The sequence below is a fragment of the Oncorhynchus masou genome, chromosome 3, assembly GCF_036934945.1.
Source record: "Oncorhynchus masou masou isolate Uvic2021 chromosome 3, UVic_Omas_1.1, whole genome shotgun sequence".
Taxonomy (NCBI): domain Eukaryota; kingdom Metazoa; phylum Chordata; class Actinopteri; order Salmoniformes; family Salmonidae; genus Oncorhynchus; species Oncorhynchus masou.
The window spans coordinates 11938944-11965895 of NC_088214.1; the positions used below are offsets into that span (position 1 = coordinate 11938944).

Below are 26952 nucleotides of genomic sequence, written 5' to 3' on the forward strand. Positions count from 1 at the left end.
GCTGTCGGACGCCTCATGACGGATAGCTGCTGTCGCCTCATGACTGCTAGTTGCTGTCGCCTCATGGCTAGCTGCTGTCATCTCATGACGGCTACAGTAGTTGCTGACACCTCATGATGGCTAGCTGCTGTCGGTCGCCTCATGACGGCTAGTTGCTGTCGCCACATGATGGCTAGCTGCTGTCATTTCATGATGGCTACAGTAGTTACTGACACGTTATGAGGGCTAGCTGCTGTCGGTCTCCTCTATATAGTAGTTCCATCAGGGTGCCCCCACTTTGATCTCTATATAGTAGTTCCATCAGGGTGCCCCCACTTTGATCTCTATATAGTAGTTCCATCAGGGTGCCCCCCCTCTATATAGTAGTTCCATCATCACTTTGATCTCTATAGTAGTTCCATCAGGGTGCCCCCCACTTTGATCTCTATATAGTAGTTCCATCAGGGTGCCCCGACTTTGATCTCTATATAGTAGTTCCATCAGGGTGCCCCCACGTTGACCTCTATATTGTAGTTTCATCAGGGTGCCCCCACGTTGACCTCTATATTGTAGTTTCATCAGGGTGCCCCCACGTTGACCTCTATATTGTAGTTTCATCAGGGTGCCCCCACTTTGATCTCTATATAGTAGTTCCATCAGGGTGCCCCCACTTTGATCTCTATATAGTAGTTCCATCAGGGTGCCCCCACTTTGATCTCTATATAGTAGTTCCATCAGGGTGCCCCCACTTTGATCTCTAAATAGTAGTTCCATCAGTGTGCCCCCACTTTGATCTCTATATCGCTGTATCTTTCTCTTCCGAGTTTCGGGGATGAGGGCCTGGTCCGGGGTGAGCAGTACATCCTGCGCCTCCGAATCTTTGAAGTGGTAATCTTCATACAAATCGAGGTTAGTGATCGCTGTTCTTTTCGGTCATGGGAAACCATGGCGATAACATTATGTACAAAAAAAGTTACGATCAGTGTAAAAAAACACAACATTAAATAATGGGTAAGGAGCATGTAAAAGGGTCACTACACATTCCAGTGCCGTGTGTGTGTGTGTCTGTGTGTGTGTGTGTGTGTATGTGTATAGGCGTGTGTGCGTGCGTGTGTGTCTGTGTTTTTGTGCGTGCATGCGTGCGTTGTGACAGCTGACAATGCAGTCCTGGGTTGGACAGTAGGAGTGTAGCGCTCCAGAAATACTTTTAGGGCTATAAGACAGTAAACCCTCCCCTGAAACTGACACAACCCTGACCACCTCACACACGCACACGCACACACACACACACACACACACACACACACCCCACCCCTCACCCCTTGTCCAGGTGGCAGCCAAACCTAAAGAGTAGTGTCGGTGTGAAACAATAATCTCAGTCCCAGAGATGTCGGCAGGATCTCAGCACTTTCTACCACTCGGTCTATGGATATTTCTCTTCATCTTCACTACTGGTAAGAATGCTGGCTTCCACTTTACTGTATAAGCATGGCTGGTTTCTAGAGGTATTTCAATTGGTATTTTATTGGTATATGGTGGAATGTCAGGGTATGGGTTGTGTAGCTTATACAGGATTTCAGAGCGGTTGGCAGAAGCATTATGACCATGAGTTTAAAGCTTTATACATGCACTTCAAAATGGCACAAACGTTTTGCATGATTTAAAAGTGTCACTGGAGAACAGAATAAACTATTAAAAATAGTTTAGCTATTTTTGTATGTTCAAAAAAAAGGCCCTTAGGGAAGCTGTCTTTTATTAAAACCTTCTTAAGCCGAGGCCTCCCGCTAGCGGAACAACTTCCGGGTGAAACTGGAGGGTGCGCAATTGAAATAAATTATCATCAAAATTATGGATATTAAACATTTAGGTACACACAAGTGTCTTATATCGGTTGAAAGCTTAAATTATTGTTAATCTAACAGTACCGTCCGATTTGCAGTACCTATTACAGCGAAAGCCATGTGATTGTTTGAGGACGGCGCGCCACATTAAAATATTTTTCCACCGGCACAGGTTTCATAAATTCAGAAATAGAGATAAAATATTCACGTACTTTTGGAATATCTTCCTCTGATTTGTCATCCAAAGGGTTCCAGCTATAACATGCAGTGTTGTTTTGTTAGATTAAAAAAAGTATGTTTCGTTGGCGCCATCGATTTGAGTAATCCAATTGTTCAACATCCAAAAATCTACCCCTAAACTTTGTTTCAACAAGTCAAAATACATTTCTATTTACTCATCAGATACTCTAAAATGTCATCAAACTATAAGAAGTATGTACAATAGGAAAGCGATTTTAGCAGGTGCGTCTTATCTTCATGGCGTGCCCAAACACAAATGTCCAAGACTGTACTGAAACTGATATTTCTTATTCGTTTTGGAAGTTACAAGCCTGAAACCTTGAACATAGACTGCTGACCCCCTGTGGAAACCATAGGAGTTGCATCCTGGGAGCTAGAATTCAGTATGCCCCTATACTTTCCATTGTAGGAGCACGGTCTCTCAAAACATTCTAATTTTGATTGTTTTTTCTTTGGATTTTCTCCTACCATATCTATTGTGTTATATTCTCCTACATTATTTTAACATTTCTACAAACTTCAAAGTGTTTTCTTTCCAATGGTACCAATTATATGCATATCCTGGCATATCTTGACAATGTTTGTTTTTTATGTCTTTGAAGCTGGAATAAAATACATATTTTAGCTTTTTTGCATATAACATTGAAAGAATAATTTGCTGCAGGAAATTTGCTGCAAGATGATGAAGTGGGATTCATCACTCCAGAGAACACGTTTCCTCTTCTCCAATGGCGTCGAGCTTTACACCAGCCGACGCTTGGCATCGCTTGGCCATGGAAACCCATATAATGAAGCTCCCGACTAACACTTCTTGTGCTGATGTTGCTTCCAGAGGCAGTTTGAAACTCGGTAGTGAGTCTTGCAACTGAGGACAGGTGATTTTTACATGCTACGCACTCGACTGTCCCGTACTGTGGGCTTGAGGGGCCTACCACTTTGCGGATGAGCCGTTGGTGCTCCTAGACATGTTCACTTCACAATAACAACACTTACAGTTGACCGGGGAAGCTCTAGCAGGGCAGAAATTTGACGAACTGACTTGTTGGAAAGGTGGCATCATATGACGGTGCCACATTGAAAGCCACTGAGCTCTTCAGTAAGGCCATTCTACTTCCAATGTTTGTCTATGGAGATTGCATGGCTGTGTGCTTCATTTTATACACCTGTCATCAACGGGTGTGGCTGAAAAAGCCGAATCCACTCATTTGAAGGGGTGTCCACATGTTTTTGTATATATCATGTAGTTTTAGCTGACATCCAACTTGTGTGTTCCCCTATTGAAGTATTAACAACTCACTCTATCTCCTTCTATCTCCATCTATCTCACCTTATCTCCCTCTATCTCACTATGTGTCTCTCTCACTGTAACCCACTTGGTGTCTCTCATTGTATCTCACCATGTGTCTCTCTCTATCTCACTCAATCATTTTGTCTCTGATGGTATCTCAGCAGTAGCAGGGGTGAACCTGGAGGGGGAGCTGTTCAAGGACCTGATGAGAGGCTACAACAAGAACATCCGGCCCATGGAGAAGAGTGGTGACATCACACAGGTCACCGTCAAGATGACCCTCACCAACCTTATTTCCCTGGTCAGTGTGTGTGTGTGTGTGTGTGTGTGTGTGTGTGTGTGTGTGTGTGTGTGTGTGTGTCTGTGTGTGATCATCTTGCTTTCCATCCCTAGAATGAAAAGGAAGAAGCCCTTACAACCAGCGTCTGGATTGAAATGGTAAAATCCCTTGTTGACTCAGGTTAAACACTCACACAGTGGCTTAGTACCACACCATGTCACTCGACTCTTTGTCTTTGTTTCCTTTCATATTCTATTTGTTATCTGCTTTTTCCATTGTCAGAAATGGTGTGACTACAGGCTGAGGTGGGACCAATCTCCCAGGTCTATCCTGTACGGAAACCTCACCTCCCAGATGAGGATCCCATCCAAGAGCATCTGGCTGCCTGACATCATCCTGGAGAACAAGTGAGTCTAGAAAGCATGACGTAAAATCATCACTTAACGTGCTGGCCAAGGGAACACTGCAGATTCATGATAATGGTATCCATGTTAGGACAAAACATGTGATCCCATACATAACCTCCCTCCTTTCTCTCTCTCTCTCTCTCCAAAGTGTAGACGGAAAGTTTGAGATAGCCATGTACTGTAATGCCCTGGTGTCTCCTGGTGGCTGTGTGTACTGGCTGCCTCCTGCCATCTATCGCAGCGCCTGCTCCATCACCGTCAACTACTTCCCCTTCGACTGGCAGAACTGCACCATGGTGTTCCGGTATGGGTGTCACAGTCACACACACCCCACTAATGACTGAATCTCAACTGAATATAACCTCAGTACAGCAGATCTGAAAGAATTGAGTAGAGGCTGGATTCAATCCGCATCGCAAAGCTCTGTTAAAATGTAAAGTTCATTTCCGATTCAGCTGACCCATGCAGCATTTACTGTGAATGCAGTCTCTGCGAACACAGGAACATTGCCTTTAAATTTCGATCGAGCTATAACATGGATCTTCCACAATAGGGATTTAATCCAACCCAAAGTATACGCAAAATGGTCTGGGAAACCAATCAATTGAACCACAAATATAAAAAACATCAAGTTAGTCAATATGAGACGCAGCTTATTGGTGTGACAGTGTAGTGTGTTCTGTGTTTTTAGTTTCACGGTTATGGATGACTGTTTCCTCTATCCCCGTGTTCAGTTCCCAGACCTACAACGCTAACGAGATAGAACTAGTTCTTACAGAGGAGGACAACCAGCCTGTGGAGTGGGTGGTGATCGACCCCGAGGCTTTTACAGGTATTGTAGTAACCCTACGCCGCAAACACCTTGATTGATTTATGTTTTTTTGTTTTTGTGAGCGTATGAAAAATACAAGGAACATTAGGGAACAGAGGATAACATGAGAGCATTTTACAACAAGACCAAAAAATGTTCATAGAATCGTCAATAAACGTTCAATTCAATTTGGGTTCTGTTTCTTAAAAACAAATACAAAGTTATTGCATCATCTGGGAACTGAAGAGGATTTAAAACCTTCTCTTGTTCTCTCGTTATCTCATTCTAGACAGAATTGGATAATTTACATTTACATTTAAGTCATTTAGCAGACGCTCTTATCCAGAGCGACTTACAAATTGGTGAATTCACATTCTGACATCCAGTGGAAATAATGTTCTAAGCAGCATACATGGGAGCCATGACACTATTCATATTAACTCTAGCTCTCGTCTGTTGTCAGAGAATGGGGAGTGGATTATCAAACACAGGCCTGCTAAGAAGATGATTAACCAGCGCTACACTAAAGATGAGTTAGAGCACCAGGAAGTGGTGTTCTTCCTGATGATCCAAAGGAAACCTCTATTCTACGTCATCAACATCATCGTTCCCTGTGTCCTCATCTCATCCCTGGGCCTGCTCGTCTACTTCCTGCCTGCCAAAGGTGACGACTGCATGGACACACACACACACCCAAACACAGACGCATATACATCTACACGCGTATGCACACCCACGTTCACTCACACACACGTTCATGCACAAACACACACACACACACGCACACACTCACGCACGCACGCGCACACACACACACACACACACACACACACACACACACACACACACACACACACACACACACACACACACACACACACACAGACACACACGCACACACACACACACACACACTCACATACTTACTGTCCGCACTCAAGACATTCACCTAACCTACCCGGTAACACTTCTGATACACCTATAGATGCTTGTGAAACCCAGTACATACAGTATGATGAACTGCATGTCGCTCCGAATAAGAGCTGCTAAATTACTAAAATATCAATGTAAATGTAAAATATCAATGTAAATGTAGATTTTCATCAACTGATTGACTCTCTGTGCTTGTGATCTGATTTTGGTTTTGGTCAGCTGGGGGTCAGAAGTGCACGGTGTCCATCATGATTCTCCTGGCCCAGACTGTCTTCCTCATCCTCATAGCCAACAAGGTCCCAGAAACCTCCCAGACTGTTCCTCTTATCGGAAAGTAGGACCACTTATTTTAATATCATTTACTTAGACTATATTTTACTGCTTCCCTTTAAGTACATTTTTTTAATTTCTTCAACTACCACAAAAATACATATAAAGAGTGGAAGCAAGTCACACAATTTTCAATGTGTTCACAATGGAAAACGGCCTTCTAGTTCTAATATGTTATTCTATAAAAATAAAAATAAACTATGTTTTAAGTGAGAATTAGCCATTGATCAAAGTTGATAAAGAAAGGAAATTCACACAATGCCTACTGTACTTTACCCATGCTCTACCAAGGTTTTCCAGCACACGGCTTTGACCTACTACAGTGTTGGTATTGTAATTCAAACTATGTGTAAGCAGGTTGTTTAGTATTCAAACATTCTCAAACCGCGTAATTCATACTCTTAGAGGAGAAGTTCCCACAATAATATGATTTGTACCACATACAACGCGTATTATTGGATTCTTCCCACTCCACACTAAGACATGACCCCATTTCACTACCTCTTCAATATGTTTTTTATTATATCAAAGCTGGCTTATATAGACCATCATATTTGATTGAGTGAGCTGTTTTGTCTTGTAGTAATGTGGTGCCTGCCTGTATTTCCTTAAATCTTTATTTTTGCAAAAAATGTCAAAATATTTAAAAACGTATGTTTTTGTCAGGAGGTGTCCAACATAACAACAGGTCATGTATATAGAGGTCTGTAACAGAGATCTATAGAGCCTGTCTGCAGTCCTGACTTCTGTAACCGTTAGCTTTAATGGCTTCGTGTGTTTTATAGGTACCTGATGTTTGTCATGTCCGTGACCACCATCATAGTAATGAACTGTGTCATCGTGCTGAACCTGTCTCTAAGATCCCCCAATACACACATCATGAACAATAAAGTCAGGAAGGTAAGACTGTAAAACTGTGACCAACAAGTTTGTCAGAAGCGTCCCACGCCTCTAATGTGGTTTTATATGGTCCTCTGCATTACCGGATGGCTTCTTAGGCCATAAGTTTGGCTGATACTGGACTGGTAGTGTTGACCAGGGATGGGGTCATGGGGTCAATTCAGGAATTAAACTGAAATTCTAAATCATGAATAGATTTTTAAAAAAATCTAATTTGAATGATTTATCAATAAACTAAGGACAAGTAATCTATGTATATATATAGACTTCCTGAATTGAGTACCTTCCATTCAAATTGGCCCTATATTTACATTTTGGTCATTTAGCAGACGCTCTTATCCAGAGACACTTACAGGAGCAATTGGGTTTATGTGCCTTGCTCAAGGGCACATCAAAAGTTTATGCTAGGGGATTCGAACCAGCAACCTTTCGTTATTGGCCCAATGCGCTTAACCGCTAGGCTACCTACCCCAACTCTGGTGTTGACCTTTGACCCTTGACAATGTTGACCTCAGATCCTGCTGAACATCCTGCCTCGGCTGCTGAGGATGCAGATGCGACCGTGGACACCGTCTGAGGACTGTGACCTCAGTGATGGAACCGGTAATGGTCACAGTCACAATACCGACAGTGGGAGTAACATATTCCTAGTCCCCTGCCGGCGTCGCAGCTCCCTAGGACTCATCATCAAGGCAGAAGAATACGTCATGAAGACGGCCCGGTCTGAACTCATGTTCTCCAGGCTCAGAGAGAGAGACGGCCTCATGAAATCTGCACTGGAGAAGATCTGTGAGTAGGGTTAGGCATAGAATAATACAATGGGAATTGATGGGATTTTTTGTTCACACTGTACTTACCCTCCACTTAGGATAAGGATAAGGGTTAGGATAAGGGTTAGGTTTGAACCAGCAGCTGGACATGAAGCTAGGGATAGGTTTGAACCAGCAGCTGGACATGAAGCTAGGGATAGGTTTGAACCAGCAGCTGGACATGAAGCTAGGGTTACGGTTGAACCAGCAGCTGGACATGAAGCTAGGGTTACGGTTGAACCAGCAGCTGGACATGAAGCTAGGGTTAGGGTTGAACCAGCAGCTGGACATGAAGCTAGGGTTACGGTTGAACCAGCAGCTGGACATGAAGCTAGGGATAGGTTTGAACCAGCAAATGGACATGAAGCTAGGGATATGGTTGAACCAGCAGCTGGACATGAAGCTAGGGATATGGTTGAACCAGCAGCTGGACATGAAGCTAGGGTTACGGTTGAACCAGCAGCTGGACATGAAGCTAGGGATAGGTTTGAACCAGCAAATGGACATGAAGCTAGGGATAGGTTTGAACCAGCAAATGGACATGAAGCTAGGGATATGGTTGAACCAGCAGCTGGACATGAAGCTAGGGATAGGTTTGAACCAGCAGCTGGACATGAAGCTAGGGATAGGTTTGAACCAGCAGCTGGACATGAAGCTAGGGTTAGGGTTGAACCAGCAGCTGGACATGAAGCTAGGGTTAGGGTTGAACCAGCAGCTGGACATGAAGCTAGGGATATGGTTGAACCAGCAGCTGGACATGAAGCTAGGGATAGGTTTGAACCAGCAGCTGGACATGAAGCTAGGGTTAGGGTTGAACCAGCAGCTGGACATGAAGCTAGGGTTAGGGTTGAACCAGCAGCTGGACATGAAGCTAGGGTTAGGGTTGAACCAGCAGCTGGACATGAAGCTAGGGTTAGGGTTGAACCAGCAGCTGGACATGAAGCTAGGGTTAGGTTTGCTGCTGTAAGTACAGTGTAATTACACAATAATAAGGGCAGTTTAATGTAAAGTGTTACCATATTTTCAATCTTAGCTGTGAGAAATTTGCAAAAATTTGTATAGGTTAATTCTCTGTTTTAACCTTTGACCCTAGATAACAGTCTTGAGGGGAGTACGGCACAAGACCTGGGGACCAGCCTGGCCCAGGCCTCACCGGAGGTACGCCAGTGTGTGGAATCCTGCAAACATATTGCCAAGAGTGCCAGGCAACAAAACAACTTTGAGAGTGTGAGTCTCCCAAATGTGTTTCACCCACCTGGGTGATGCACAGTTACCATTTTGTGCCAGAACATTACTGAAAGGAAACTGATTTCCCAACATTTAGAGTGAGTCTCCCCTCTGACCTGTACCTCTGATGCCACAACAGGAGAATGAGGAGTGGTTCCTGGTTGGCCGGGTGATTGACAGGGTGTGCTTCATCGCCATGGCGCTGTCGTTCTTCATGGGCACCATCGGAATCTTCCTGATGGGGCATTTCAATCAGCCCCCTCCGTACCTTTCCCTGGTGATCCCAGGAAGTACCTTCCTCCGTTAGGGGATAACATCACCGATCCCACTGGGAATGACACTGGTGAAAATCTACTGGGTTGAGAAATGTCCATAAACCAGGAAGAGGTCTGAAAATGGCCCTAGAAAGGAATGGGTTTTAGCACAGGTTATTGTGGCTGCAGAAAGCTTTGAGAGATCTTTGATTATGTATGTATTGGTGGTCTGAGACTGAAACTAAACCATGTGGGTCTGTCACAGGTTTTGCAGTTTATGAGTTTGCTCATTCAGTGAGACAACAAAGATTTTGACAGTGGATTATAGATGTCCGTACTAATTACAAAGGGATATGCTTGACCATACGCACTGATGCCTTGTATGATATGTGTGTTTCAGAGAAATGGTTGAAGGTGGTATTTTTGAACATAGATATTACCACTGAGTAATATGCTAAAGTTTTATCACACTGTTATGTTTACTTTCTTTAAGGCAACCCAACCCAGACTCAGGGGTAGACGTAACCAAACAAATGTAAATCCGGGACACTCCAATTAGTATGATATGTTACGTTTCTTAAGGTATGAATTCATTTGTGGATGTCCATCATCCATTTTATATAATATGTTACGAATTACAATTTGTACAATATGTGACGGATTTCAAAACATATATGTTACGAATTACAATTTGTTGTTACTAACATTAGCTAGGTGGCTAACGCTAACGTTGGCTAGGTGACAAATGTTAACGTTAGCTAGGTGGCTAATGTTAGCTAGGTGGCTAACACTAACGTTGGCTAGGTGGCAAATGTTAACGTTAGCTAGGTGGCTAATGTTAGCTAGGTGGCTAACGTTAGCTTGGCTAGGGGTTAGGGTTAAGGGTTAAGGTTAGGGTTAAGGTTAGGATTAAAGTTAAGCTAACGTGCTAAGTAGTTACACAGTAGCTAAAAGGTAGTAAGTAGTTGTAAAGATGCTAATTATACAAAATGCTAAAGTTATATGTGATAAGATTCAAACACACAACCTTTAGTTTGCTAGACCTTCGCATTATACGTCTACTCATCCACCCCGACCAACCATCCTACTTAAGTTACTTTCAATCTTATGTAACATACCGAACATAACATATCATATTAATTTGAGTGTCCCGGATTTACATTTACTATGTTACGTCTAGTCTATGAGACCATGCTGGGCAACCATCATCCATCATGTTTTTTGTAAGATAGTTAAATTTTGTTGTGATTTTGATATTAATCAGCAAACACAGTGTTCTCTTTTCCAGATTGTTGATCATACACATGTTTTTTCTGTTTTGTTCAAAGATTAACTTTGTTTCATTAAAAGTAAAGGTATAGCAACTTTTGGTAGTATGGGTGTGAGGCAGAGTCGTCCCCCCCTGTTTGAAAACCACAGCTGCTTGCTTGCTAGCCACTAACATCAATCATGAGATGCCAGGGAGTGGACCTCAGAGGGTAAGTGCTTGACAAATGGCAACATTTAAAAAGCTGGAATTGTTTTAAGATGGTCATACCGTGAATCATTTAGCTATTTGAGGACCCCTTTAGGTATAACATATACAGTTGAAGTCGGAAGTTTACATACACATAGGTTGGAGTCACTAAACCTCGTTTTTCAACCACTCCACAAATGTCTTATAGTTTTGGCAAGTTGGTTAGGACATCTACTTTGTGCATGACACAAGTAATTTTTCCAACACTTTTTCCTACAATTGTTAACAGACAGATTATTTCACGTATACTTCACTGTATCACAATTCCAGTGGGTCAGAAGTTTACATACACAAAGTTGACTGTGCCTTTAAACAGCTTGGAAAATTCCCAAAAATGATGTCATGGCCGTTGTCATGGCTGCTGAACTACACTGAACAACTACAAGTCTGGTTCATCCTTGGGAGCAATTTCCAAACAAAGGTACCACGTTAATCTGCACAAACAATAGTATGCAAGTATAAACACCATGGGACCACGCAACCGCCATACTGCTCAGGAAGGAGATGTGTTCTGTCTCCTAGAGATGAACGTACTTTGGTGCGAAAAGTGCAAATCAATCCCAGAGCAACAGCAAAGGACCGTGTGAAGATGCTGGAGGAAACAGGTACAAAAGTATCTATATCCACAGTAAAATGAGTCCTATATCGACATAACCTGAAAGGCCGCTCAGCAAGGAAGAAGCCACTGCTCCAAAACCGCCATAAAAAAGACAGACTACGGTTTGCAACTGCACATGGGGACAAAGAGCGTACTTTTTGGCGAAATGTCCTCTGGTCTAATTAAACAAAAATATAATTGTTTTTCCATAATGACCATCCTTATGTTTGGAGGAAAATGGGGGAGGCTTGCAAGCCGAAGAACACCATCCAAACCGTGAAGCACGGGGGTGGCAGCATCATGTTGTGGGGGTGCTTTGCTGTTGGAGGGATTGGTGCACTTCACAAAATAGATGGCATCGTGAGCAAGGAAAATTATGTGGATACAGTGCCTTGCGAAAGTATTCGGCCACCTTGAACTTTGCAACCTTTTGCCACATTTCAGGCTTCAAACATAAAGATATAAAACTGTATTTTTTTGTGAAGAATCAACAACAAGTGGGACACAATCATGAAGTGGAACGACATTTATTGGATATTTCAAACTTTTTTAACAAATCAAAAACTGAAAAATTTCTGCAAAAGACCTTAGACTGGGACGGAGATTTGTCTTCCAACAAGACAATGATCCAAAACATAAAGCAAAATCTACAATGGAATGGTTCAAAAATAAACATATAGCAAGCGGGAGCGGGCCTCTTCAATGGCGGATGTTTGTTTACAGCCCTGTCAGCTCCCATTAGCGCCCGGCCCATCGACAACCTCTGATGTGCTAATCACCACCGCCGTGAGTTGAGGGAGGGAGGGAGAGAGAGAGAGCGGATAGATGTCGATCGGCTCCTCGAGCCTTTCCATGCGTGCACACACACACAATGTTCAGGAGAGGGAGACCTAAATCCTTTTATCTGTGTCCAGGAACTGATGCAAGACAAAGCAATGCAAGCCCACGTCAGCAGAGCAGCAGCACAACTCCCAGACCTAACTATGCATCACAGAGATGAGAGAGTGAGTGAGTGAGTGAGTGAGTGAGTGAGTGAGTGAGTGAGTGAGTGAGTGAGTGAGAGCCCTGGATACACAGAGAGCAGTGGAGGCTGGTGAAGGGCTCATAATAATGGGTGGAACAGAGTGAATGGAATGGTATCAAAAACCCGGAAACCATGTTTGATGTATTTAATACCATTCCACTGATTCCGCTACATTCATTACCATTAGCGCCTTTCATTACCATTAGGGGTACATTTAATTTCTGTACCCCTAATTGCACCGAATACATCTGTTTATCCTACAGCTATTGTAAGCAGTAATCATGAGCCTATAAACCAGAGTTACGCTGTTAGCACTGAGGCGGTGTGCAATAGTAGGAAGACCACATTATGCAGCTCATCCTGCCCTATCAGCTCCAATGTAAATAACATGAGTAAGTCTACCTCCGATAAGCTTCTCAGTAAAGCATTAAAAACAATCAAGCAACCCAGAAAAGTGCTAAAAAGAGCCCATATTAACATACGTAGCCTAAGAAACACGGTCCATGAAGTCAATAACTTGCTTGTAACAGATGACATTCATATTCTGACTATCTCTGAAACTCACTTAGATAATACCTTTGCTTTAAAGCAGTATCCAAATCCATAGGATGCAGCGATCACAATATAATAGCCATATCTAGGAAAACCAATGTTCCAAAGGCTGGGCCTAATATAATGTATAAGAGGTAAGAACAATACGTTTTGTAGTGATTCATATGTTGATGATGTAAAGAATAGTTGCTGGTCTGTGGTGTGTAATGAGGAGCAACCAGACGCTGCACTTGACACATTTATGAAACTACTTATTCCAGTTACTAATAAGCACACATCCATTAAGAAAATGACTGTAAAAACTATTAAATCCCCTAATTGCGCACCCAACTCACTCAGGTGCTTTGCTATATCACATTTGACATCGTTCGTAAACTTGAGTTCATTGGCACACAATTTTTGGAGGTCACTTTCAAATAGAGGTCGACCGATTATGATTTTTCAACGCCGATACAGATTATTGGAGGACCAAAAAAGGCCGATACCGATTAATCTGACAATTTTTTACATTTATTTGTAATAATGACAATTGCAACAATACTGAATGAACACTCATTTTAACTTAATATAATACATCAATAAAATCAATTTAGCCACAAAAATATATAATGAGAAATCGTCCAATTTGGTTTAAATTATGCAAAAACAAAGTGTTGGAGAAGAAAGTAAAAGTGCAATATGTGCCATGTAAGAAAGCTAACGTTTAAGTTCCTTGCTCAGAACATGAGAACATATGAAAGCTGGTGGTTCCTTTTAACATCAGTCTTCAATATTCCCAGGTAAGAAGTTTTAGGTTGTAGTTATAATAGGAATTATAGGACTATTTCCCTCTATACCATTTGTATTTCATTAACCTTTGACTATTGGATGTTCTTATAGGCACTTTAGTATTGCCAGTGTAACAGTATAGCTTCCGTCCCTCTCCTCGCTCCTCCCTGGGCTTGAACCAGGAACACAACGACAACAGCCACCCTCGAAGCAGCGTTACCCATGCAGAGCAAGGGGAACAACCACTCCAAGTCTCAGAGCGAGTGACGTTTGAAATGCTATTAGCGCGCACCCCGCTAACTAGCTAGCCATTTCCCCGGTTACACCAGCCTCATCTCGGGATGAGATAAACAGCGCAATGCTTGACGCACAACGAAGAGCTGCTGGCAAAACGCAAAAGTGCTGTTTGAATGAATGCTTACGATCCTGCTGCTGCAGGATTATACCGCTCAGTCAGATACTTGTATGCTTGTATGCTCAGTCAGATTATATGCAACGCAGGACACGCAAGATAAACTAGTAATATCATCAACCATGTGTTGTTAACTAATGATTATGATTGATTGTTTTTTATAAGATAAGTTTAATGTTAGCTAGCAACTTACCTTGGCTTACTGCATTCACGTAACAGGCAGTCTCCTTGTGGAGTGCAACGAGAGGCAGGTGGTTAGAGCTTTGGACTAGTTAACTGTAAGGTTGCAAGATTGAATCCCCCGAGCTGACAAGGTGAAAATCTGTCGTTCTGCCCCTGAACGAGGCAGTTAACCCACAGTTCCTAGGCCGTCATTGAAAATAAGAATGTGTTCTTAACTGACTTGCCTAGTTAAATAAATGTGTACATTTTTTTTTTTTAAATCGGCCAAATCGGTGTCCAAAAATACAGATTTCCGATTGTTATGAAAACTCGAAATCGTCCCTAATGTGTCAAGAAGCAGTGCGGCTTGGTTGGGTTGTGTTTTGGAGGACGCACGGCTCACGACTGTCACCTCTCCCGAGTCCGTACAGCGGTGCAGCGATGAGACAAAATTGGAATACATGAAATTGGGGAGAAACATTGGTAAAAAAAAGAGTAGACCTCCAGTAGAGCTACCCAGAATGCAGTGGGGGACTGGCAGCGGGAAAATCTTGACACTGAGGCAGGGCAGATGATCATCAACAGCCAGAGGCAGAAAAGGATGGAGCCCCTGTACCCCCCTCTCCCCCCACTGGGGCTAGGCAGGGGGCACCACCTGGTAAAGAGAGAGTGTACAGGGAAACATGTTGTTGTTCAGGCACATGCCCACTTATCAGTGTAACCTCTCTACACTGGCTTCCTGTTAAGGCAAGGGCTGATTTCAAGGTTTTACTGCTAACCTACAAAGCATTACATGGGCTTGCTCCTACCTATCTTTCCAATTTGGTCCTGCCGTACATCATTATTGTCCCTAGAATTTCTAAGCAAACAGCTGGAGGCAGGGCTTTCTCCTATAGAGCTCTATTTTTATGGAATGGGCTGCCTATCCATGTGAGAGACGCAGACTCACTATCGACCTTTAAGTCTTTATTGAAGACTCATCTCTTCAGTAGGTCCTATGATTGAGTATATTCTGGCCCAGGAGTGTGAAGGTGAACGGAAAGGCACTTTAGCAACGAACCACCCTTGCTGTCTCTGCCTGACCGGTTCCCCTCTCTCCACTGGGATTCTCTGCCTCAAACCCTATTACAGGGGCTGAATCACTGGCTTACTGGTGTTCTTCCATGCCGTTCCTAGGAAGGGTGTGTCACTTGGGTGGGTTGAGTCACTGACGTGATCTTCCTGTCCCGGTTGGTGCCCACCCTTGGGTTGTGCCGTGGGGAAGATCTTCGTGGGCTATACTCGGCCTTGTCTCAGGATGGTAAGTTGGTGGTTGATGATATCCCTCTTGTGGTGTAGGGGCTGTGCTTTGGCAAAGTGGGTGGGGTTGTATCCTGCCTGTTTGGCTCTGTCCGAGGGTATTGTCAGACAGGGCCACAGTGTCTCCCGATCCCTCCTGTCTCAGTCTCCAGTATTTATGCTGCAATAGTTTATGTGTCAAGGGGCAAGGGTTAGTCTGTTATATCTGGAGTTTTTCCCCTGTCTTATCCAGTGAATTTAAGTATGCTTTCTATAAATCTCTCTTTCTTTCTTTCTTTCTTTCTTTCTTTCTTTCTTTCTTTCTTTCTTTCTTTCTTTCTTTCTTTCTTTCTTTCTTTCTTTCTTTCTTTCTTTCTTTCTTTCTTTCTTTCTTTCTTTCTTTCTTTCTTTCTTTCTCTCAGAGAATGATAGCGGGGTGAACAGCCTGTTGCTCGGGTGGTTGATGTCCTTGATGATCTTTTTGACCTTCCTGTGACATCGGGTGCTGTAGGTAGCCTGGAGGGCAGGCGGTGTGCCTCCGGTGATGCGTTGGGCAGACCACACCCCCCTCTGGCGAGCCCTGTGGTTGCGGACGGTGCAGTTGAAGTACCAGGTGGTGATACAGCCCGACAGGATGCTCTAAATTGTACATCTGTAAAAGTTTGTAAGAGTCTTAGGGACTAAGCCAAATTACTTCAGCCTCCTGAGGTTGAAGAGGCTCTGTGAGAAAGGTACAGCTAAGCCACCCGGGAGCCCAAATCACCCTCTGAAAATAGTTGACAAAGTCAGGTCTGTGTGGATGCCACCACCATCTTCAGGCTGCCATCCTTTTGATCCTTAAAAGAAAATTCATAGAGCACATTATCGTTAATCATAGTCTACAATGTATTACAGTGCTATTCATTACATTCACAATGAGTGAACAATGCATGTATTTCATTGTACTTTGAGTTTTTCTGTATTCTTCAGTTAGAGTAACATAATATTATGCCATAAAATACAACTAATTCATCAATAGCATCCTGTACCCATTTCTGGTTGGTGTCGGCACAGGCAGGTTTGTCCCAATCCCTTTTCACAGTGGTGAATCTACGAGAGAGAGGAGAGAAGGATTTAGAAACATTAAACATTCCTGACAGATTCAACAATCAATCTGAACATGTGTCTGGTAGCCCTTTCCTGCAGTCAAATCACATAGTGGCCTCATGGATGGAATGTTATCAGAATTTCAGAATGAATAAAAATTATTTTAGAAAATCAGCCAAAAATGTGGTGTTTCTCATTCAAACAGTTACGTTATAGTTCAGTCTTCTGTGACATATATAAAGTGTAATATTGGGAGGCAAACTCAAAATGTAATACATTTAAACTCTATATCTGACATGGTACAGGTGTTCTCTTTTTTAAAGCCCATAACCATGTGTGTGAAGTATATACATTTGTTTCAAAGTAGGTTTGTTTAAGACTTCCACTAAAGACTTCCACTTAAGACTTCCACTCAATCAGGCTGACCCTGATTGACTGTAGCCCACTGCCATACATGGTTGAACATTCAGAAAATAATCTCTTCTAAAACATATTAGGAAAATAGGAAATAGCTGAATAAAACATCTGCTCTTCCTAGTTGTATTTAGTTTTGTTTAGTCAGCCTCATCTTGGTGATGGGGTCCTTTTGGTATTTTGTGCAACATGTTGTGTTCTGTGCATTCTTGTGCTTACTTATTTTCAGAGGACCTGCACAACACAAACATCACAGATATTAAGACAAACGATAAGATAATACAAAAAGTTAAACTAGGTGGGAAACTAAAATATGACTAAGCGAACATTGATGGTAGCGAACAGCACATTAGATGACAGTTCCTGTCCTATTTACTAGTTTCACCCAGAGTCATCAGTGCCAACAACAGCAGCAGCAGAGTAGAGAGAGTCACAGCAAGCTTTGCCATCTTGTCAGGTTCAGAGGTCGAGGCAGGTAGTGAAGTTCAACAGATACCTGGAACTCTCTCCTCAGAATGAGATTCCAAGATGATCTGATCCAATGATCTGGAATTCTAGTTGAAATACTTTCACAGTTGGAAATATGTTGCCCTTTTCTGGACCGCAGACCCAGCGTTTGAGGAACAAGGTGGATTTTTATTTGGGTCAGGGAGGGAAGTGTGACAAACAGGCCCCATTGTTTGTAACTTGGTACAAAACCCCCTTCCACTCTCTGGCCTCGTCAAGAATTTACAGCAACTATATGTTGGTGCGTGTCAGCAACAAATGAAGGAAGATGTTATTGTTGTACTACACGCTTTGAAAAAAAGTTGCCATCTAGAACCTTTTTTTGTTCCAGGTAGAAACTTTCTGGGTTCCATATAGAACCCTTTCCACAGAAGGTTCTACATGGAACCCAAAAGGTTCTACCTGGAACCAAAAAGGGTGTTCCTACTGTATGGGGACAGCCAAAGAAGCCTTTTGGAAGCCTTTTTTCTGAGAGTGTAGATCATTACATAATGTTGGTCTCGTGTGACATAATGTGATGTCATGTACAGTAGCCTTTTGGAAGCCTTTTTTCTGAGAGTGTAGATCATTACATAAGGTTGGTCTCGTGTGACATAATGTGATGTCATGTACAGTAGCCTTTTGGAAGCCTTTTTTCTGAGAGTGTAGATCATTACATAATGTTGGTCTCGTGTGACATAATGTGATGTCATGTACAGTAGCCTTTTGGAAGCCTTTTTTCTGAGAGTGTAGATCATTACATAAGGTTGGTCTCGTGTGACATAATGTGATGTCATGTACAGTAGCCTTAAAAGTAAGTTTGAGTGTTCAATTCAAACACAATAAATCTTGACCATTGTGATTAGTAGGCCTACTGTATGTACTGTAGGAGATACTTTTACATGTATCGCAACTGTAATATCAGATACTGATATTACAAAAAGAGAACACTTGACTGCAATAATCCTTTGATATATTTAATATAAAACAAGTAGCAGTGGGTGTGAAAATGAAGCTTTTTCTCATCACTTCAGTTCATTGAAGTGGTCTTCAATGGCTCTGTGAATGGAAATGATCCTTCATTTCAGTTAGTCTTTCAATCAGTATTGTGATCTCTGTTGTACATGATTGAAAGATTACCTGTAAGTAGTAATAGTAGTAATGGCTTTTTGTAATTTTATTTACAAAGGGTATTTCTATAGCAGAAAACAAGAAAAAGCCAACAATCTTAACGTTCTCCAAAGTGGAAGAACCATACACTGCCAAATATTGTGAAGCTAAGACCATGTTTTGAAATGGTAGACCTGCAGTAGCTCTATGTCATTGTTTAACGTCCCCATCTTGATATACATGAAAATATCAAAAATGAGCACATCGTGTGACAAACTCAAGGGAGAAAAGGTTGTGGTTGTCACAGGGACAGTTGTGCTGCAACAACTGAAGAGGAACTGTCAAAACTCCTTCATCATGACCTGTTTAGTTGTCACAGAAACACTTTTCCCCATTTGAGTTGACGGCATCAATACATTCTGTGTTCCACTGACCTAGAAAATAACCATTATTATCAAGACAACCTACACGTAACAGCCCACGTCCCTGCACTTCAGTGCACGAGGTCTAAGTCACCAACCTGATCTCAGAGCATTTCATATTATTCTGTACGTAAATCCGAGACACTCTATTTACAATGATAGGTTATGTTTGGTATAGTTACATAAGACAGATGGTTACCTAATGCAACAATGAAAGGAGGGTGGTTGATCAGGGTGGACAGGTATGCATGTAACGCCAACGTCTAGCAACCCAAAGGTTTCATGTTCTAATTGCATCATGGAAATTTGAGCAAATAAGCAAATGTTCAACTACTTACTACTTTTTAGGTGCTTTGGAACTAAGGTGGCTTGCGACAGTATTCACCCCCTTGTCATTTTCCTATATTGTTGCCTTACATCCTGGAATAAAAATTGATTTTTGGGGGGAAGGTTGTGTCATTTGATATACACAACATGCCTACTGTAAGGATTTTCCTCTGGTGAAGGAGAAGCGGACCAAAATGCAGCGTGGTGGTTATTCATGTTCTTTAATAAAGGAACTAGACATGAAATAACTAACAAAACATGTGTGAAAACCTAAACAGTCCTATCTGGTGCAAACACAGAGACAGGAACAATCACCCACCAACACACAGTGAAACCCAGGCTACCTAAATACGGTTCCCAATCAGAGACAATGACTAACACCTGCCTCTGATTGAGAACCATATCAGGCCAGACATAGAAATAGACAAACAAGACATCCAACATAGAATGCCCACCCAGATCACACCCTGACCAACCAAAACATAGAAACATACAAAGCAAACTATGGTCAGGGTGCGACACCTACCACTTTGAAAATGCATTTTTTTTTATTGTGAAACAAACAAGAAATAAGATTTAAAAAACAGAAAACTTGAGCGTGCATAACTATTCACCCCCCTCCCCCAAAGGCAATACTTTGTAGGGCCACCTGTCGCAGCAATTACAGCTGCACGTCTTCATAATACCCCTTGTTTGGTGGTGTTGCAGACCTTGGGGTCTTTCAGAACAGGTGTATATATATATACTGAGATCATGTGACAGATCATGTGACACTTAGATTGCACACAGGTGATCTTTATTTAACTAATTATGTGACTTCTGAAGGTAATTGGTTGCACCAGATCTTATTCAGGGGCTTCAGAGCAAAGGGGGTGAATACATATGCACCACTTTTCCATTTTTCGTTTAAAAAATGTTTAGAAATAAGTTATTTTTTTCATTAGACTTTAAAAAAATATTTTGTGTATGTCCATTACATGAAATCCAAATAAAAATCCATTTAAATTCCAGGTTGTAATGCAACAAAATATGAAAAATGACAAGGGGGGTGAATACTTTTGCAAGGCACTGTACTTAGCATGTTAGCTAACCCGTCCCCGTCCCCGTCCCCTTTATCCTAACTCCTAAACTTCAGTCTAACCCCTAATGTTAGTACCTATTCATCTAGCTAGAAATTGAAACATATCATACGAAATACAGTGTCTCAAATTGACATAATCATATGAAATGCTCTGAGACCATGTTGCAGTCACACACACACACATAGTAGGGACTATTGTATTTATCAGATAAGATATTACATTCCTCTGTTGTATTTCAGTACAAATCAAATCAACGTTTATTGATCGAGCGCACAGATTTGCTGATGTTATGCTTGTGTTTCTAGCTCTAACAGTGCAGTAATACCTAGCAAATGTAAATCAATAATACGCACATCAATCTCATTTATATTCCCCTGCTCAACAGGTTAGAGGAGTTCCTCTAGTATAGAATGTTGACCATCAGTCAGAGCTGTAGAATTAGGAATTACAACTCAGAGCCCTGGGGTCATTATGTCATCATAGCTGTCATACGTCTTGTAAGAAAAGTTCTTGCTCATCCTCAGTGCATCACCCTGTGGTGAAATTAAAGTTCTTTACTGGTTCTGTGGTGCAATTGTGGTTTGTTTGCTATCTAACAGTCCAATCACATATTTTCTCATCAATATCACCATCTTAAATATGTCAAGTGCTTCATAAGCTACAAACAGGGGCAATCCTTTGCTTATGAGGCGGAAAGTGGATTATACTGTGAGGTCCAGCGGCAATGCAACCTCATAATAGAAAGGCAATAACCTGTCACTCTCGAGGCTGACAGATATGTGTTTGTGTATTTAGGATCATAGGAAAGAGTATCAACACAAATTCTTCATTTAAATATTTAGTACTTAATACTATTACTTAATACTATGATTATCATGAAAAAGCAAGTAAAGATTGGGCCCAAAACATTCTCCCTCTTATTCTGTTGAAGAATCTTGTTCCTTTTTGTTGCTCATTGGGGAAAGTGATGGGGAAATTCTGCTGTGGAACTTTGGTTTTAAGGCGTGGGTAGGAAAGCCCATTTCACCTCTCAGAGAATACGTTTCTACCTGCACCAGGAGTATATATATGGCTCTGGTGAGGAGTAGGACCTCACACAGCCACTGAAGCTCTCTGTCTGAAGACAAGACAGCAGCTCATCACATCACAGCACCACAGAAGAAGAGATGGCCCAGATCAGAGCCCCTGTTATTGTGCTGCTCGTGCTCCTGACTGTGGGGCTGTTCACTACTGAGGCTTCTGCAGCTAAACAAGGTCAATATTCTGCTGTGAAAGTTGTGTCTTAGTCCGTCTGTCTGTGTTATTACTGGAACACTGAACTAAACTGTTGGACAATTAGAGTAATATTTAGTCTTCATCAAGAGTCCTCTTTAATTGTTTATTTGTTCATTTTTTACAGCACGTCGTAGAAGATTCTGCTGTCAAAGCTATACTGGTGGGGAAATACCTTTTGCAGTTATCGTAGGATATACCCTACAGCCCACGACTGAAATCTGCAGAATCCCTGCCATCATGTGAGAATCTTTGATTATTTATTTTTGAATTGAGGTTCAGGATACTTTACAGAAAAATACATTATAGTTGAATAGAAATATGGGTTAACAATGCAGGAAAAACATAGCGTTGAATATGGACTTACGGTTTTGTATGTGTCTCTTCCAGATTCCACACTAAAAATGGGAAAGATTTGTGTGCAGACCCTTCCCAGAGCTCGGTGATCCAACATATCAACCGACTGAGGTAAGAATGACTCCCATAAATAGCATTACAACTGTTATACTATTTACACTTGAATATTAAAAGGGATTTAGAAAATAGTTGTTTATTATGAATGGTACAAACAAAGATGAATGTAGACACATTGAACCTGTTTCAGATTTTACAACAGATACACCTCTAAATTGGAGATATTGAAATATAAGAGTGGCCTTAACAGCTGAAAATAATCTGCATTTTTCTAATCTATTTCAGGGACAAGGCGATTCACATCAGTAAATCACAGTCCTAATCCGATGATGGGTTCTGGATACAGAGGAGCAGAACATGTGTATTCGTTATAAGACAGGAAACTAAATATTTAAACTTTTTTTCATGAAAACATTTGTTACTTTTTGTCACTGTTACAATTTATGTCTATAATAAATGTAATATATTTCACTATAACCTGTTTGTATATGAAATAGGCTTTGTGATTGCAGAGTTTAATGGTTTGATCTTGTTTTATGGGCATCAGAAATTGCACACGTTGTAACATTTTATTCATAAAAGTCTTGTGTATGATCATATCATTGATCACATCTGTTGCTTTAAACTGTTACTTTAATATTTTATGTCTATAATAAATATATTTTCCTAAGAATTCTCACTTGTTTTGTGTGTTCATCTTGTGTGGTATGAGTGGTGAATGGAAGATGAACCTTGGACAGTACAATGACAGATACGAACTGATGAAGCAGACAGAGACAAGATATTGAATAGTAACTGTGGAGGAGACAACATCATGAGAGGTCACCAGTGGGTGGATGTAGTAACTGTAGAGAACCCTACACCATGAGAGGTCACCAGTGGGTGGAGGTAGTAACTGTAGAGGACCCTACACCATGAGGTCACCAGTGGGTGGAGGTAGTAACTGTAGAGAACCCTACACCATGAGAGGTCACCAGTGGGTGGATGTAGTAACTGTAGAGGACACTACATCATGAGAGGTCACCAGTGGGTGGATGTAGTAACTGTAGAGAACCCTACACCATGAGAGGTCACCAGTGGGTGGAGGTAGTAACTGTAGAGGACCCTACACAATGAGAGGTCACCAGTGGGTGGATGTAGTAACTGTAGAGGACACTACATCATGAGAGGTCACCAGTGGGTGGATGTAGTAACTGTAGAGGACCCTACACCATGAGAGGTCACCAGTGGGTGGATGTAGTAACTGTAGAGGACACTACACCATGAGAGGTCACCAGTGGGTGGATGTAGTAACTGTAGAGGACACTACACCATGAGAGGTCACCAGTGGGTGGATGTAGTAACTGTAGAGAACCCTACACCATGAGAGGTCACCAGTGGGTGGATGTAGTAACTGTAGAGGACACTACATCATGAGAGGTCACCAGTGGGTGGATGTAGTAACTGTAGAGAACCCTACACCATGAGAGGTCACCAGTGGGTGGAGGTAGTAACTGTAGAGGACCCTACACAATGAGAGGTCACCAGTGGGTGGATGTAGTAACTGTAGAGGACACTACATCATGAGAGGTCACCAGTGGGTGGATGTAGTAACTGTAGAGGACCCTACACCATGAGAGGTCACCAGTGGGTGGATGTAGTAACTGTAGAGGACACAACACCATGAGAGGTCACCAGTGGGTGGATGTAGTAACTGTAGAGGACACTACACCATGAGAGGTCACCAGTGGGTGGATGTAGTAACTGTAGAGGACACTACATCATGAGAGGTCACCAGTGGGTGGATGTAGTAACTGTAGAGGACCCTACACCATGAGAGGTCACCAGTGGGTGGATGTAGTAACTGTAGAGGACACTACACCATGAGAGGTCACCAGTGGGTGGATGTAGTAACTGTAGAGGACACTACACCATGAGAGGTCACCAGTGGGTGGATGTAGTAACTGTAGAGGACACTACATCATGAGAGGTCACCAGTGGACTGATGTAGTAACTGTAGAGGACACTACACCATGAGGTCACCAGTGGGTGGATGTAGTAACTGTAGAGGACACTACATAATGAGAGGTCACCAGTGGACTGATGAAGTAACTGTAGAGGACACTACACCATGAGGTCACCAGTGGGTGGATGTAGTAACTGTAGAGGACACTACACTATGAGGTCACCAGTGGGTGGATGTAGTAACTGTAGAGGACACTACATCATGAGAGGTCACCAGTGGGTGGATGTAGTAACTGTAGAGGACACTACATCATGAGAGGTCACCAGTGGGTGGATGTAGTAACTGTAGAGGACACTACACCATGAGGTCACCAGTGGACTGATGTAGTAACTGTAGAGGACACTACATCATGAGAGGTCACCAGTGGACTGATGTAGTGACTGTAGAGGACACTACACCATGAGAGGTCACCAGTGGACTGATGTAGTAACTGTAGAGGACACTACACCATGAGGTCACCAGTGGACTGATGTAGTAACTGTAGAGGACACTACACCATGAGAGATCACCAGTGGGTGGATGTAGTAACTGTAGAGGACACTACAGTGGGTGGATGTAGTAACTGTAGAGGACACTACATCATGAGAGGTCACCAGTGGACTGATGTAGTAACTGTAGAGGACACTACACCATGAGAGGTCACCAGTGGACTGATGTAGTAACTGTAGAGGACACTACACCATGAGGTCACCAGTGGACTGATGTAGTAACTGTAGAGGACACTACACCATGAGAGGTCACCAGTGGGTGGATGTAGTAACTGTAGAGGACACTACACTATGAGGTCACCAGTGGGTGGATGTAGTAACTGTAGAGGACACTACATCATGAGAGGTCACCAGTGGACTGATGTAGTAACTGTAGAGGACACTACACCATGAGAGGTCAGCAGTGGGTGGATGTAGTAACTGTGGAGGACACTACATCATGAGAGGTCACCAATGGACTGATGTAGTGACAGTGGAGGACACTACACCATGAGAGGTCAGCAGAGGCTGAATCACTCTCAAAGTTTCTTAAAAAACACTTCTATTCCAAAGGCCTTGTCGAGATGACATACAGTATATTTACTTTGTATGTCTATGGTGTTTAAGCTCCAAGTTGTTATTTTTGGATTACATTGAAATCTACATAGACCTGGCCTTGATGGTTGTATACAATGTACAATAACTTCTACCTGGCTAACAACAGGAGTTTCATACAACTGTTTCTTCTTGATCATTTTGAGGTTTTAGGAAAGAGTTGATGTTGTGACAAATGCATATTAATTCAAAACAATCAGATATATGACTAAGAGCTATTCATATTCATCTATTAAGGTAGCACAACCAAGAGGAACCAATGACATCAGCACTGAGTCAAAGACTATATCACCTCCACCTTACCTGACACCCTAGACCCACTCCAATTTGCTTACCGCCCAAATAGGTCCACAGACGATGCAATCTCAACCACACTGCACACTGCCCTAACCCATCTGGACAAGAGGAATACTTATGTGAGAATGCTGTTCATCGACTACAGCTCAGCAATTAACACCATTACTACCCTCCAACTCGTCATCAAGCTCGAGACCCTGGGTCTCGACCCCGCCCTGTGCAACTGGGTACTGGACTTCCTGACGGGCCGCCCCCAGGTGGTGAGGGTAGGTAACAACATCTCCACCCCGCTGATCCTCAACACTGGGGCCTCACAAGGGTGCGTTCTGAGCCCTCTCCTGTACTCCCTGTTCACCCACGCACGTGGCCACGCACGCCTCCAACTCAATCATCAAGTTTGCGGACGACACTACAGTGCTAGGCTTGATTACCAACAATGACGAGACAGCCTACAGGGAGGAGGTGAGGGCCCTCGGAGTGTGGTGTCAGGAAAATAACCTCACACTCAACGTCAACAAAACTAAGGAGATGATTGTGGACTTCAGGAAACAGCAGAGGGAGCACCCCCATATCCACATCGATGGGACAGTAGTGGAGAGGGTAGTAAGTTTTAAGTTCCTCAGCATACACATCACAGACAAACTGAATTGGTCCACCCACACAGACAGCATTTCTCAAGAGGCAGAAGAAATTTGGCTTGTCACCAAAAACACTCACAAACTTCTACAGATGCACAATCGAGAGCATCCTGTCGGGCTGTATCACCGCCTGGTACGGCACAACCGTAAGGCTCTCCAGAGGGTAGTGAGGTCTGCACAACGCCCACAACCGTAAGGCTCTCCAGAGGGTAGTGAGGTCTGCACAACGCCCATAACCGCAAGGCTCTCCAGAGGGTAGTGAGGTCTGCACAACGCCCACAACCGCAAGGCTCTCCAGAGGGTAGTGAGGTCTGCACAACGCTCACAACCGTAAGGCTCTCCAGAGGGTAGTGAGGTCTGCACAACGCCCACAACCGCAAGGCTCTCCAGAGGGTAGTGAGGTCTGCACAACGCCCACAACCGTAAGGCTCTCCAGAGGGTAGTGAGGTCTGCACAACGCCCACAACCGCAAGGCTCTCCAGAGGGTAGTGAGGTCTGCACAACGCCCACAACCGTAAGGCTCTCCAGAGGGTAGTGAGGTCTGCACAACGCCCACAACCGCAAGGCTCTCCAGAGGGTAGTGAGGTCTGCACAACGCCCACAACCGCAAGGCTCTCCAGAGGGTAGTGAGGTCTGCACAACGCCCACAACCGTAAGGCTCTTCAGAGGGTAGTTGGGTCTGCACAACGCCCACAACCGTAAGGCTCT

General features: G+C 42.9%; 2 protein-coding genes across 2 annotated transcripts; both read left to right on the forward strand.

Moving 5' to 3' along the window:
- The first annotated feature begins 1367 nt into the window (after positions 1 to 1367).
- Positions 1368 to 9423, forward strand: LOC135510302 (acetylcholine receptor subunit gamma-like). The gene is made up of 12 exons (XM_064931119.1): positions 1368 to 1433; positions 3510 to 3649; positions 3742 to 3786; positions 3911 to 4035; positions 4184 to 4339; positions 4770 to 4867; positions 5310 to 5510; positions 5999 to 6113; positions 6895 to 7009; positions 7525 to 7798; positions 8912 to 9045; positions 9185 to 9423. Exons 2-12 carry the CDS (start codon positions 3554 to 3556, stop codon positions 9350 to 9352), a joined length of 1527 nt encoding a protein of 508 aa, XP_064787191.1. The 5' UTR covers positions 1368 to 1433; positions 3510 to 3553; the 3' UTR covers positions 9353 to 9423.
- Positions 9424 to 21626: 12203 nt separating this feature from the next.
- On the forward strand, positions 21627 to 22895 carry LOC135510392 (C-C motif chemokine 4-like). Its single transcript, XM_064931277.1, has 4 exons — positions 21627 to 21790; positions 21936 to 22050; positions 22199 to 22276; positions 22508 to 22895. Exons 1-4 carry the CDS (start codon positions 21703 to 21705, stop codon positions 22542 to 22544), a joined length of 318 nt encoding a protein of 105 aa, XP_064787349.1. The 5' UTR covers positions 21627 to 21702; the 3' UTR covers positions 22545 to 22895.
- The last annotated feature ends 4057 nt before the right edge of the window (positions 22896 to 26952 follow it).